The 16,001-nt window shown below is 40.4% G+C and overlaps 1 protein-coding gene across 1 annotated transcript in view; it reads right to left on the bottom strand.

Moving 5' to 3' along the window:
* Positions 1–16,001, bottom strand: part of LOC117830433 (glutamate receptor ionotropic, NMDA 2C-like) — an 87,221-nt gene that overhangs the window by 60,226 nt on the left and 10,994 nt on the right. The window contains exons 3-4 of the mRNA XM_034708546.1: positions 5,896–6,268; positions 3,078–3,176 (exon numbers count right to left, since the gene is read on the bottom strand). Coding sequence (XP_034564437.1) covers positions 3,078–3,176; positions 5,896–6,252 — 456 coding nt within the window. The 5' untranslated portion in view covers positions 6,253–6,268. The remainder of the gene's footprint in view (positions 1–3,077; positions 3,177–5,895; positions 6,269–16,001) is intronic.

The following is a 16,001-nucleotide window of genomic DNA, read 5'->3' as shown; positions in this document are numbered from 1 at the left end:
CAAGTTGTTTGTTTCCAACGGAGCAATGTGTGACCAGTACACAAATGTGGATTAGGAATAGGACATGATTTTCGAATATTCAAATATTCGTTGACTAAGTAAAAATTGAAGAGTTACTGCGAATATTTTCTCATTTTAAAAGCAACATTTTACATCGTTTTTACCGGTGCCTGGTTGTAATACGGTATTCCCGCCAGACATATGGAGCATCTTATAGCTATTTCCTAACCGCATTGAGTAACAGAAGATAAAAGAATGCTAACTGCATTAAATAGCAAGAGAAGAAGAAAACATTAGTGACAGTCACAGCGATTTTCTCCATTTCTGAATCTCACACTACCACACATAGTTTTGGACCTGAATGGGCAGGTAAGGGGCCGACAGAAGACGTTAGAGCATGAGGACGCTACAGACTGTTTTGTGAGAAACCTTTTGTGTTTGATAAGACATCAGAGAAACTGCAGCTTTTCCTGGACATTTAAAATGTGTCTAATCCTTTGTATGATCACCGTGGCCGGTTTGATTTTCAGTTTTGATTTTAGTAAATTGACAAGGTCTAATTGCCACTGCAATGAAATTCTAACGAAATCCCGCTGGTGTGTCTTGAGAATAATTCATGAATTAAGTCACAGCGCTGTGCACCATGTGTAAATGCGCACTGCGCTTCTGTTAACGAGGGGACGGGGTGAGAGATTCTGGGATCACTGCCGGTGTCCAATAAACTCAGCCCAAACACTATTAATCAGAATTTTCACTGACCAAACAACTCAGACCCAAGGGTTTAGTTATTTGAGATACTAATATTATCATATTATTAATATGAACAGTCTCAAGAAACTTTAGCATCTCTCTAACTATTTGGTTCATCCTGGACAGATGTCTGTTAAATTTGAGCTTGTCTCTTTCCTTTCCTTGATGGGTCTCTTAAATATCAAACATGTTGCTCTGCTCGCTGCATTTACTGTGAAATCTTTGAAAGAAAAATGCTCAGCTGGTAGCGTCTTTTAATCCTGGCAGGCGGCACGTGAACGCACAGGCAGGCAAACGCTCGTGCCAGCCCTCGCTCTGAATGGAATACATTCTATGAAACACACAAAATCTAACATGAACATTAAAAAAGTCTATATCAATAAGCCTGAGTCCTCCTCTCTATCATCCGAGTCCTTATGCAGTCAACACTCGAGTCTGAGTCCAAGTCCGAGTCATCGATGCTCGAGTCCAAGTCGAGTCATGAGTCCTGGACTTGAGTACTACAACACTGGCTTGTACATTAAGTAGCATGCATTTCAACTATAAATCCAATCTAACTGACAAATATTAGTAGTTATTAATGCGACAGATGTCATTAGCACTAGCTATAAGCTATCCCGACACCCGATAGCTTCCCCAAATCACCATTTACTGCTTCAAAGAGTAAAAATATAACCTGAAACAAGCATCAAAAGCACATCTGAGGTAAATATGAACACCTTCTTATTAATTTGAGGTGAAAAGCAGCTGGTAAAAGGAAAAGGAAAGCTATGAAAGGTACAGGCAGCAAAATTAAAGAAGGAAAAGAGAAGTCAGAGGTTTTGATTTTGGGATGAAAGATAAGAGCTGTGGGGGGGTGTCAGACTCCTGAAGGATCTAATTAACAGTTTAATGGGGTCCTGGAGCTCTGGGAGAAAGAGCAAAGAGAAGCACAGGCCTCTCGCTTCAAGCCACAACCTTGATGAATTCAGCTGGAGACACAGCAGAGCCTAAAAAAGTGGATTCAAATGTGTCAGAGACTAAAGGTGATGGAGAGAACGATGGAAGGGAGAACGAGACAAGATGAGACAATGAGGGAAAGTCAGAAAAGGCGCAAAATTGAAATGGAAATTAAAAGAAAGAAGTGTGAAAACAAGAATAACTACCTCGCTTTAAAGGAAGGAAGGGAAACAGTAAAACATCGCCTTCAGGCAGCTGTCAGACGAGCCTCATCGAAGCATCTTTTCTCCTCTCTCTGCCTCTCACTAACTCACTCTGCCTTTTCCCGCTCCGCCATCAAAACACAGCAAATCAATCACCCTCCTGCAGCTACAACTCCTTCTGTTTAAAACTCATCTATGACGAGACATCTGCAGATACCTTTTGATTAGCAGGAGGATGATAAATACAACATGCTATGGTTTACAAAACATCGCTCGTGGGTGAAACCTACAACTGGCAGACACACGTTCCTGCTCGGTTTTGGATGTAGTAGAGCGAGTGTAGGAATGCACGCGTCGGGCTGTGTCTGTGTGTGCTGAAATGTGTGAGAGTGTTCATTTGCATGTGTGTATCTATGTGTGAGAGTTGGTTCTATAAATATAAGGTGTTGATGATGGCAGATAAGCTATTAAAGGAAAAGAGGGGAAGAAGAGAGGAGGGAACAGAGTGAGAGGAAGAAGGGATGGAGCCATTTGGCAACTAAGTGGAGAAAAAAAAGTAGATTAAGAATCTTTGTGCTGTCATCAATCTCTTTACAATCTAACTACACAGCTCACTGCCCTCCATCTCTATTCATCAATGAGATACATGCTAAATCATAGCAGGAAAAACCTGCTGCTCTTAAAAGTGCTCAAGGGTGATGGATTGAGATGCAGATCGCTTGTAGCAGAGTTTTCCTCCCCGTAATGCAGACTTTTCCCAGCCGGAGATTAGAGGAGCTGATGAGGGTCGATGGCTGATAATTCACCCATCTGTATCGCTCATTTCCAAATATTTGCATGCAGAGAGTTGCTTCCCGGAGTAGGTTTCACCGCTCTGACCTACTTAAGTTGTTTTAAGCTGAATGACGCCGGTGAGGAAGAGTTCTGACTAAGACAGGAGACAGAAGAAGAGCTGCTTCTGCTGACAAGATTTACATTACAGGTTCATCCTATTACTACAATCTTTTTCATTTCGCTTCTCTAATGTTCGCTTATTCGATTTATGAGGAATGTAACGTAAACAACTCTGGGCCACAGCATGCACTGTTTGTCACATGACCACAGCTTAGAGGAGGACAAACAACTCCAGCCTTGGTTCAAGCTGCAGTGATAGTGAGGTGCCAGTGCTCATTATTTTGACAGTACCTTGAATGGTATGACAACTGCAGATCCGCCACTGATGCCTACGATGGGCAGAGCTGTCTGAGTGGAGAGGAAGTCCAGGATCTGTGCCACTTCAGCCACCTGAAGACAAAACACACAGATTTAGTGTTCGCATGGAGAAACTTCCACAGATAAAATATGACTTGTGTTTTGATCAGATTGAAAAGTTAAAGCTCCTGTGAGGAACTCTTTGCTTTTGGGTGGATTTTGGCGACCCCTGTGGTCTTATTACTTTCTAAACTTTTCCTGTACATTTGTAAGTAGTATTTTTTCTACCATTAGAATCCAAAAATATTATCATGCAATGAAAAAGTGAAGAAAAGACAGTGCTTCCTTGGACTCGTCTGACTCCTGCCCCTGTGGCAGCTGTTCCAGACAACACAGAAATAATCAAACTAGTCCCCAATGGTCTTCTTTGCTTTTGTATGTCATGAAGAGGCATCATTATTATTTCGGTCTGTTTCAAAACCAGCTACTAACTCTTCACGAGGAGCTTCAAGCTGCCCAGGACCTTCAAGTAGTTCTAGTGTTCACATTATGAGGGCCAGTGGAAACACAGCACTGCCAATGGTGTCCTCCACATGAAGAGGTAAGACGGCAACTTCAGAAGAGGTTTCAAATCCTTAAGTTTTCTCCATCAGCTGATGACTGAATATTTACCAGTTGTTAATTAGACATATATGTCTTTCAATTATCTGCTTCACGTCCTGTTTATTACTGAACTTAGACTGCTGTCTATGTCAGCCCTTATACTTAATGTTAATAAACTTCTGGCAAAATGTTCTCAAAGGCACCTGTTGTCCATGTGGTGTACATCAGTCAAACAGAAACAGAATTAATGGCAGCAATGAAAGGCATTTAAAACCATTTATTAGAAATAATTTATAAATGGTTTACTTTGCTTTGGTAGGTCATAAAAAAGTTATGGTAGTAATTTGAGACTAATCTGTTTACATGTGGGTTGTTGAATTGTTCATGTTCTGGTGCTAATATTACTACAGAGGCACCTTATCATATTGTATCGTACCGTATTGTATCCAATCATATGTTTTTGTGTCTTATAATATCCTGCAATACCATGTTGTGTCATATCATAATGTATCATATGGAATTTTAGCGTATGGTGTCGTATTGTATCGTACCGTACCGTGTGGCATCATGTCATACAGTGTCCTGCCATATATCCTGTCATGTCGTATACTGTTGTATCAAATCAAGTTGTGTCTATCCTATTGTATCGTTTGTTTCGAGTTGTGTCCTGTTGTATCTTATTGTGTTGAGTCCTGTTGTATCTTATTGTGTTGAGTCCTGCCGTATCCTATCTCTTTGTGTCGTATCATGTCATGTTGTATTGCGTCGGGTCATACCGTGTTGCGTCCTGCTGTATCCTGTCGTATCGTATCGTATTGTATCGTGTTATGTCTTGCCATATCCTATTGTGTCTTATCGTGTTGTGTCCTGCCGTATCCTGTTATGTCTTGCCGTACCCTATCGTTTTCGTTTCGTATCATGTCGTGTCGTACAACTCATATGATTAATGGTATTGTGTATGGATGGGTACCTTTCACATTTGAACCGATACGGTACCGATACCTGGTACCTGGGAATCGGTACCGGTACTCAACGGTACCAATTTTTTGTACTTTTGTGTGTTTATGTGGTAATAAATATTAATTAAAAAAAAAAAAAAATCTCAAATTAGCTTAATTTAACATATTTCTTTAATTTAACATGAAATGAACAGAAACAGGATTATATAGGTGATTAGATATATTAGCTGACACGTGCTCGTGGCATCTAATTGCTCTTTGGGGAGTTTATCAATGAACACACGTGAATGGCTGCAGACGGAAAAAAAGTCAGTTCTCCGTCTCTCTATAATAACAGGACACACAACTTACTTATTGGGCATTCACGCACACAGGAATGGTTATAAACAGGGCAGGTAGTCGGAGCAAGAGAGTCCGTCTCAACCATAGACTGTATGAAATAAACTTAATCCTTCTGCAGTTCTGCCTCGCAGTGAGTTCTCGCGCCCGCGCAGATGCAGAGTTGCAGAGAGCAGAGACGTCCACCCAGTCAGTCCCTGACTTTATTACAGGGCGAAAATTTGGAAACTCGCCTCCTCTTCCAATCCCTCACAGTCACAGGGATGCGTTTAGGTACCGAAACATGGTACCGTTGGATTTTTCGTGAGTCGGTACTCGGTAGTACCGACGGAATTCGGTCGGTACCTATAAAAGTACCGAATTCGGTACCCATCCCTAGTATTGTGTCCTATCATGTCATTTCGTATCTTGTCATGTCGTGTCACATCTTGTATCATATCGTATGGCATTGAACCATCTGATATTCTATTATAACATAGCTGTTTCCTATTGTATTGCATCGCATCAAATCTTATCGTATCCTTGTATGTCATATGGTTCACTGTTTCATAAGCAGTAAAAAGTTCCCAAAAGTAGCTTGAAAACAAACTTAATAAGTGAAAGTATTGCGAGAACTTCTTCCCCTGGTGGACGCACAGTTCAGGTTGCCATCAGATTTTCAGGACTTGAAGTCTCTTCCTCTACCCTCACAATAAGGAGAAAACCAACATCACAATATAATTACAATGCAAAGACCTAGCTTTTTTAAATTCTTGCAGGTGCACTTTGTGATGAAAGCTGACAGCGTAAGACGAAATATTGTCCTCTGCAGCTTTAAGAAACAAGGCTGTGGGTGACTGAGCACCATGACACCTGAGTAGATGTTTTATCGTAAAACCCTCCAAATGCATAATTCATTTTTCATATTTTACCTGAGCACCAGCGCCCGAGCCCACATCATCCTCAAACACAACGCCGTGCAGCTTCTCTGTTGCCATGGTATCACAAAGGTGTGTCAGCAGGTCGCGGGGGTTGGTGTCGTTGACCAGCACGGTCACCGGGCTGACCACTATGGGCAGGTCGACAAAGTTTTCCCCACTGAGACGACCTCTGACCTCGTTCTGGTAGCTGGAGCCGCTGAACACCACCGCCACGTTGATGGACGAGTGGAGGAGGAGCGGCCGGGCCTGCAGAGGGAGCGGGGAGGAGATGAGGAGGAGGAGGAAGAGGAGGAGGAGGAAGAGCGGAGGCCAAGGGGAAGGAGGAGGATGTCCCCTGGGAACGGCCATGTTGGCAACCTACTGCCTGGAAAAGATGGACAGAAAAGGGGCAAGGGATGAAAGGAGAACGAAAGACAGAGAGGAAGAGTCAAACATACAATCTGCTTTAATGTTTTGAACATATTTTATTAAAACCTGTTTGTAAATTCATCACTTATCGCTCATTTTCTCATTTTTATCCGACCCCTTTTGTTTGACAGTATTAGCCCTGCTTTTAGCCTCTTGTGTGGCACATAAAAGTATGTGTGTGTTTGTCAGTGTGTGCAAGTGTGCATGCGTGTAATCCTCTGTAATCCAACCCCCCAGTGTGATGCCTGTAATCACCTCTCCATCTCTACCCATCTCTGAACCAACCCACACACACAAACACAGAAACACAAGCACACATTAGAAGAAGCCCCACACTGTCACTGCAGTGCCATTGTAACATTGAAACATTTAAACTTGTTGGTAATATTCTAATAAAACACCTGGTGCAATTTTTTTTAAAGTTAAGTGTATTTAAGTTTGCACATGTTGGATGATTATTGTGTTATTGAAGTGAAAATCGTAATTTTCTTGATAGTAATATCTTCTTTAACGACAGGATGATCACACATTAAGCTTTGTTGAATCATCAACTTATTCAAGAACCCGACTGAAAACCAAAGGGGACAGAGCGTTTTCAGTCAGGGCTCCTACACTCTGGAACAGCCTGCCAGAGGATATCAGACTTGCAGAATCAGTCCCTTGTTTTATGTCGTTAATGAAGACACATTTAAAAGAAAAAAAAGCTTTTATTGTGTGATTTTATTTAATTTTAACTCTGTTTTTAAGGGTCTTCTTTTAAGGGTTTTTATTTCATTTTATTTGTTATCGCTCCATTTTGCTTTGCACTTCTTCTTGTTTTTATTGCCCACTGTGAAGCACTTTGTTACCTGTATTGAAAAGTGCTATATAAATAAAGACTATTATTAATATTATTATTGACAACACTGTCGAGGCAACTTTTAGCAAAAACCTAATTGGCCACTCCTGCAGGACATGATACTTCTGACTTGAGCGTTGTAAAACAGGTTTGCTGAAAAATGAAATGGAAGCCGTATAAAATTAAACAAACTGAGAATTTATTCAAAATATCGACAAACAGGGCGCAGACTTAGCCTAATGGTTGAGTTGCACGCCCACGTAGCAGGTGGCCCGGGTTCGAATCCAGCCTGCGGCCTCTTTCCTGCATGTCATTCCCCCACTCTCTCCCAGTTCCCTACACTATCCACTGTCCTCCCCTCTATAAAATAAGGATGTAAAAGCCCCCAAAATATGACTTTAAAAAAATATTGACAAACAAAAATCACTTTTCTAGTCGCTATTAACTTTTATTTCCACAAAAGCAACAAAACTATAAAAAAAACAAAACAATGCTACGGTTAGAATATATGTTGCTCCTTGTCCTGCTCAGATAAAACCACACATTGCATCGCACATGTTAAGTTGCTCCCATTTAGCAGCACCAATTACCTGCAGCATGACAATGAAAGGCACATACACTCGAATTACTCTACGGCTCTAACAAACACTGAAAGTGCTATAATTACTTGGCAACTTCAGGTCTTTAAATATGAAGCCGATGCAAAAGTGCTAAAAACTGCAGTTCATCGAGCGTCCACTTGAGGCTGGCTGCAGAAACACCGGAAACCACATACACACCCATTCAATAAAGACGATCTTCACAGCAATAATAAACATGTTTACAGCCTGGTTCAAAAAAACGGTTTAGATCTGAATAGCTAACTTCTCTCACGGCACACACTGCAAGGGGGGGTGATTTTTTTTATAACTCGTCATATTTGATGATATAAAGCTTACAATTTTTGCCCAGATAAGGGCATAGCTAACTTGATTGACAGGCGGGCACCCTATAGCTGTTAGCGAAAAGGCTAAAGGCCCGCCTCTTTACCTCACACTTGCTCGACAGAAGTTAGGTTGAGTTTAGCATTTCAAAATGGCACCCGCCGACAATCGGCTTCAAAACAGCACTTCAGAAACAGATGGGTGATGTCACAGATACAACGTACATTGATTGTACAGTCTATGGCTTTAACACAAACTTAAAATGATGATACTGTTTTAAATGTACAGAACCCATTGAGTGTAATCAGTAAGTCTCATGCACAGGTGACGCACTTCTAAGTTCAACAGTGTTAGGGGTATATAACCCCACTTTCAGAATTTCCACTCAGCCTCATTTCCAACAGATTCAAACAATGTCGTCTCTGTGACTCCCATCATGATCCGCCACGTCATCTATCTTTCCTTTGATTGCTGTGTCATAGTTACCATGTTTGCTCTAGGGTGGCTCTTAGGGCTCGCAGAGACCGACAAAAACAAGCCACTTCACACACAATTGGGCTTAATACTGAGTCTGTGAGAATTACTTTTCTTTCCATCTAAGAGGGAACAGCCACTCTTGGCGATGGGAAATACGTCACTCATTGAGAAGGCTTTCATCAGTGGGCCACAGGCGTGATAACCACAGTGATAAGTCACTATCAATGGGTTCAACACATTTGTTTAACTGAAAGTCTTTGGAGCTACGAAAAGAAGACCAGGGAGTCGAAAAAAGTGATTTTTCTCCCATCACAGATTCATGTTGATTACATTTTTATTGATGTCACATAATGAACATCATTTTAATTTAAACCTTGTAAAAGTGGGTCTTACTTTTAAATTGTTTGATCTACAGCTGGAGCTAGCTTAATTCCCCATGAGAATCAATATTCAATCAGTGGTTAATTTAGAATAAATCATCAAAATACATGTATTGATTATATTTTGTATACCAAATCTGAAAAGTTGTGACAAAATGACTTTTTTAGCTTGGGAATTGTAAACCATGGCAGAAGACGATCAAGGTGGCCTCCAGATCAAACTACATTCCACACAAGCAGATTTACAGATAACCCTCCTGTGATCTCTGCTGGTTAAGTTACCATCATAGTCATGGTTTACACACAACAATAACAACATAGTAGGAAACCAGGAACAATCTTGGTATCCAGCAATAAAGGTTCAATGCTTTGTTGACCCATCCATACAACTTTTTCTTCCTAAGATAAGATAAGATAAGATAAGAAACTCCTTTATTCGTCCCATAACGGGGAAATTCATGGAGTTACAGCAGCAAAAAAAAAAAAAAGGTGTACAGTACAAGAATTTAACAAGAATATATATAGAAAATAAATGTTCATCAAAGATGACAGCTTGGCCATAATTCTCCTGTCAGCCACCACCTCCACAGGGTCCAGGACTGAGCTGGCCTTCTTCACCAGTGTGTTCAGTCTTGCTTTCCTGTATCCTGTCCGCCCACAGCAGATGAAATCTTTCCAATGTGCCGTTTGTGTCCGGTGTTAGCTCTGTTAGCATTATGCTATTCTGCCAGTATTCCCTCTGGTGCTGGGTTAGCTCGTCCACCTTATCATAGATAGATCTTACGTTCCCCATAACGGTGGGTGGAAGGACAGGTCGATGTCGTCCTTTTTAGCTTGATCCTCAGTACCATTGGTTGCTTAGCGCCGCTTGAGTGGCTGCTTGTTGCAGCAGCTCTCTCTTCGTTGTTCTTTTTTCAAACTTTTTTCATATCTGTTTAGTTATCTTTGTATTTGGAGCCTGTCATGACTTTTAATGACTCATTTGTTAGCCATAGACACCAAACTGGCTACGTTTGCAGTGGTGTTTTTGCTATTTTTGTTCCTGTCTGTGTCCGGAGATCCTGCGTGTATCCATGGTAACATTGTTTACATACGAGATCAGCTGTTAGCTGCCCGTAGCATGTTGATGCTAAATGATGCTAGGCCTGATGTTCCCTGCGAGCTGAGGAGAAGGTAGCAAGGACAATGTGCTGGTATTGAGGTGCAAGCTAAAAAAGACAACATCGACCTGTCCTTCCACCCACCGTTATGGGGAAAGTAAGATCTATCTCCACGATAAGGTGGACGAGCTAACCCAGCACCAGAGGGAATACTGGCAGAGTAGCATCATGCTAACAGAGCTAACACTGGACACGAACGCCACATTGGAAGGATTTCCCCTGCTGTGGGCGGACAGGATACAGGAGAGCAAGACTGAACTAACTGTTGAAGAAGGCCAGCTCAGTCCTGGACCGTGTGGAGGTGGTGGCTGACAGAAGGATTATGGTCAAGCTGTCGTCTTTGATGAATATTTCTTGTTTTTAGATATATATTCTGATAGATTAGATATATATTGACATAGAGTGGTCTAGGACTCCTATGTTTGTAAAAGCGTCTTGAGATAACGTTTGTTGTGATTTGGCGCTATACAAATAAACGTTGATTGATTGATTGATTGATACCAGCACGTCGTCCTTGCCTCCTTCTCCTCAGCTCACAGGGAACATCGGGCCTAGCATCAACATGCTACGGGCTGCTGACAGCTGATCTCGTATGTAAACAATGTTACCAAGGTTACACGCTGGATCTCCAGACTCACACAGGAACAAAAACAGTAACAACACCACTGCAAACGCAGCCAGTTCGGTGTCTATGGCCAACAAATGAGTCATTAAAAGTCATGACAGGCTCCAAATACAAAGATAATTAAACAGATGTAAAAAAAAAGAGTCGAAAAAAAGAACAACAAAGAGAGAGCTGCTGCAACAAGCAGCCACTCGAGCGGCGCTAAGCAACGGGAAAAAAAAGAAAAACAAACGAAACACAAAGATTCGATCCCGATCTTCAATCCTTGAAGACACCCAGCCCAATCTTTTTTGTATCAACTGTGAATGTTCCTGTGCTGCTACAGCGAAAGTATGAATAATCAGAAGATCACTGACCAGGTCATTGTGGGGCAAAAGGTTTGTGACCGTTACACTGCCAGAGCTTGTTTCCCCTGTTAAAATTTGATTTGTCAGCAATAACTCAAAGTGCAGTGGAAACTTAACAACCAAAAAAGCCACTGGAGGGATCCTGATGTCGTTCCCAACTCATGGTGGTCACAAAATGAAGTCTGTCATGGAATAGGTTTAAACTCTTTCTCATTAATTAGTCACTTTAAAGCAACTGGTTCTCAGTGTGTACACAACAAACACCTCACAGCTTTACGTATACCCCTCTATTTCCATTTGGAGCGAGCCTCTTTGATCAGATGTTTTTTTGAAGATTTTATTAAATCAATACCTTTGAACTTTTATTAAAGCCAGGTGAGATTTCTTAGAGCTCATAAAGATCTCCACATACACTTTTACTTTGATGGGAGGTTTCAGATAGAGTGTCGGTCTCATCTGTGGCCTTCAGAGACGCCCTGGTAATTAACAGCACCTCCCATCTTTGATTCAAAGCTCCTTTCAAAGCAACACTGGGTTGAATGTGTCCTACCTCTTCTCACCATTCACGCTCTCGGTATATCAATCATTCATCTTAATGAGGTTTTAAGCTCCTGGGCTTTAAACGGCCAACGCAATAAATATATAAACCCTTAAAAAGCAATATATTCCTGTTATTAGATTCTGTTGATCACACTTCAGTCAATACAGGGTAAAGCTGAAAGATGGACCTGGAGCACCTCTTATCAAGAATAAGGTGTTAGTTTCGTCTGTAGTTTGCTTATCATTCTTCAGGTTATATGTAAAAGATCCATTACCTTTTATAAAACTCTATAGTGTATTGAAATGTAAAAAGCAGCGTCCTCTGCTTACAGAGACATTTCAGATATATAGGACTGTTCATTTTTGTACCAAATCCATATAAAATAGGCTTTATTAGGGATAACACAAAAAGTGAAACCACATCTGAAAATCTGAGTATGATTTATGCAGATCCCCCAGAGAATATATATGTAGATCCTACACATAGCAGCCAATTGTCTTACACTATTTTTCTTATGTTAATCCTTGCATTGCTTGTTTTGACACACTAATATTATTCATATCAAACGTATCATTAAATCTGGATGTAAGCACACAGCAGCTTTTAACCCTCCACCCACTTAAAATATGTGGAGATTAAAAACAAACAAACCTTCACCCAGAGGGACTTTGAAAATATTCCAAGTGGCAGATGAGAGATAAACATCACCTGATAGTGCTTTAAATAATTTGAGGAATTAAAAACTAATTAATTGTACTGTTCATGTCAAACTTTATGTGCAGCCAAAGCAGTGAAAAATGTTACCAACGCTTTTGTGTGCGTGTTATTCATTTCATAGCCTGCTATAGAAACAGAGCTTCAGATAGATACAGAGTAAGACTGATACTACAGACAGAGACAACTTGATATGGCTTAATGGTTTTTGAGACGTTGTTGAAAGTCTGAAATGTACATATCACGAGGTGGCTCACAAAAGTTTCAAATAAATGTAGAGTAAATACACTGGGCCTGCATTAGAGAGGACAGCTGAAGAGAGGAAATGTGGGAAGTAGAGCATGGGGGAAGACATCACGAAGGGTTGTGACCCGAAGTCAAACTAGAAACTACTGTATCCTGTACATGGGGTGCATACCCTTACCAATTGGCTACCGGCGCCCGAGGATGTGATTTAAGTTAAACAGGACAATATCAGCATATATGAGGTGATGCTTTGTCCACAGGGGGTGCCAAAACTAACACAAACCAAATGTTCCTTACTGGAGCTTTAAGTTTCATTTTATATTTAAGTTGTGTACTAAATTTCTGCTAGTTTTTCAACAACGAGAGGGGACAACTTGCATTACTTTTATCCACTGTTGGATTCTTGATAAGTCAACGAAAGTAGTTTAACATGTAGGTGATTTGTTTGAACCATTAACGTTAGAAAAAGATGGACGACAAACAGCACCTCAAAAGTGACGTGAAAAGATTTAGAGCTCCTCCTGCTGACTGGCTGCAGTATCAGTCATGTCACCTTTTCTCCTTTCTCATTTTCTGACATGTAGGAACCGAAAAGCTTCTACATGTAAGATTCAAATGCTGCTGAAGCATCCACAATTTCAAAATCATCTCTCCGTCCCTTGCTACTAATTCCAGTGTCTGAAATTTTTACTGTACTGCATCCAAGGCAGCGATCAGAGCGCAAAGGATGACTTACAGGCATGGGACGATCGTCTCTTTTGGTCCCACTCTTTGCCCAGAAGACCTATTGTTTTATCCAGGTCCACGACGGTATTGAAACACTTGTTCTGACGATATTGCATAATTGACAATACCATTACACCCCTATAATGCCATGCCTGAAGGCTCCGTTGTGGTTCCTTGGGTGCTGTATGCACAGATTAGCAGAGGAGGAACGGTGAGAGAAGATGTAACAAACCCAGCGATTTTGTACAGTGCAGACTTTGGCACCAAATGTTCGATATGTTGGTCTGTCACAGGCAGTATTTTGGCTTCATCTTTGTAGAAAGACATGTTGTCCATCTTTGTATGCACTCAATGGTTTAAACACTTGCAAAGTGGCCTGTAATTTGTATTTGGGGAAGTTGAAATATGAGTAAAATGTTATATCAAGAGAATGGTAGAGGGAAATGTTAACTTTTGGAGACAATGGGATGACTGCAAGGGCAACAACAAGGGCAGAGTGGACGAATGCTGACTGGAGAGCAGGTCAAGTGTTCATTTTACAGGGTAATCTCTGGAAAAGGGCAAGATAATAAGGCTTCAGATTAGCAGTGAGTATGCCCGTGTGTGTGTGTGCGTGTGTGTTTAAGTGTGTGTGTGTGTGTGGTGGGGGTGGTGGTAGAGAATTCGAGAGGGTGAGTATGTCTGCTCCAGATTAGCAGCAACATAACACAGCGTGATTAGGACTGAGAAAAGGATGAGAACAGAGAAAGGGTTTGACAACAGTGTGAAGCATCTGAATTTCAATCACACACAAACACGAAGCCGCCGAAAACAACAATCAGCTGACTGTCAACTTATCTTCAAATAAATGACAGCAGATGATTGTGGAAGACACAGAGAGATTAAAAGGATAACATATGAACTTATCATCCTCAAATCCGATTGTGTGTGCTTTTTTTTCCTCCAAATTATAATGAGCGTGGATCAAGTGAGTGTGGAGTGCATGCTGGTTTAGTGAAACCTTCCTACTGGGACTTATTTATGTCGTTCCCTCCTTGCTTGTGTTGTATTAACTCTTTCTGTACATCAATTTGGACAAATATAAACATAAGACTGTACTGGAATCTGAGCTCATGTTCACATTTATATTGAGATAAACAAATCATGTCTACAAACATCTCAAATATATCTTCGTTACATACGAGATCAGAGAGCACCTCTCCACCCCTGATTCCTACGATGAGTACCTTAAGTGCACAGGGTGTCATTTTTCTTGTTGATCTATCCTCTTAAGAAAGAGTAATGTTCATTTTTCGAAGCAGATATCTGTCTAACATGAGTCTGGTCCTCCTCGAGGCTTCTGCCTGTTAAAGGAAGTTTTTCCTTTCCACTGTAACTTGCTACAAAGTGCTCTGCTCATGGTGGATTAAGATGAGATCAGATTGAGTCCTGCATGTAAGATGGGACTAGATCTTATTCTGTCTTGATGTTGGGTCTTTGTTAATAATTTAACATAGAGTACGGTCTAAACCTGCTTTGTTTGTAAAAGCGTCTTGATATAACGTTTGTTGTGATTTGGCGCTATACAAATAAAGATTGATTGATGAATTCAATATATGAAGGAAAAAGAAAATTCATTGTCACAGCTGACAGTGCATATTTGAGAGCCACATCGTCCCAGTAATAAAGGCAGGTTAATTGTTGTTCTTGAAATATTTGTTTGATTTTTACTCTCCAATAATAATGAAATCAGGGAGCAAAAATCACTACAAGCTGGATTGGATAAGCAGAACTAGACCCAGACCCAGAACCAGGATTTGAAATCAATGAACTTGATGAAATAGTAACCAACCGTAGGCATGGTTCACCTGGCGTGACTTTGGTGAAAGCTGAATGCTACCTGTCAGCTAAAAATTAACATGAGCTGGCTGACGGTTCAGACACTGCCAAGCTAACCCAACACTACTCACAGCACTCATTTTTGGAGTTATCATAGTTTGTCTAAATCTGTGGTTTTTAAACTAAAGATCTTTTTAATATCACTTTTCATTTGGAGTAACTGGTCTACATTTTAATCATTGGTTTTAACAATAGATTTTGTTTTATTGTGATTTAATTTTGTATTTACTTATTTGGCAAGCACTTATTATTATTATTATTATTATTTTGTATTATTATTATTATTATAAATACTTTTCACGGATTTAAGTTTACTCCATTGTTTTCTTTTTTTTCGATTTTTCTTTCTTGATTTTATTTTGTTTAACACATTTTATTTTCATCTTTCTTGCCTTACTCTGTAACTATTTATTGATCGCTGTAACTCTTCTGTGAAACACTTTGGGCTGTGTGCTTGTATGCATGAAAGGTGCTATAAAAATAAAGCTGAATTGGATTAGATCATTTGTAAAGGTTTAAAGACAAAATGTTATTTTTTGCTGAACAGGCCTCAGATCTGTTTCATTGCATTTTTTGCTGCTGTAAAACTGTCTTATTTCTTGAACATTTTCTCAAGAAACTCAGTAATTTCAGCCTCTTAGCCTCTGATTGTTTATCAAATACAACAACCTAAAAACTCTATCTTTCTTGCATGTATTCTTAAGGTGTCTAATAATAAACGAGACTGAAACTGCATATGTTCCCAGGATAAACAATATCGTTTTGTGTACTTGGAGAAAACTTGTTGGACCACATGTTCAGCTGATGCTCAAACCTCTCCCTTGGTTAAGTTCC

The sequence above is a fragment of the Notolabrus celidotus genome, chromosome 18, assembly GCF_009762535.1.
Source record: "Notolabrus celidotus isolate fNotCel1 chromosome 18, fNotCel1.pri, whole genome shotgun sequence".
Classification (NCBI taxonomy): domain Eukaryota; kingdom Metazoa; phylum Chordata; class Actinopteri; order Labriformes; family Labridae; genus Notolabrus; species Notolabrus celidotus.
Note: the sequence above shows the minus strand (reverse complement) of the source record. Positions and strands in the feature narration are given on the sequence as shown.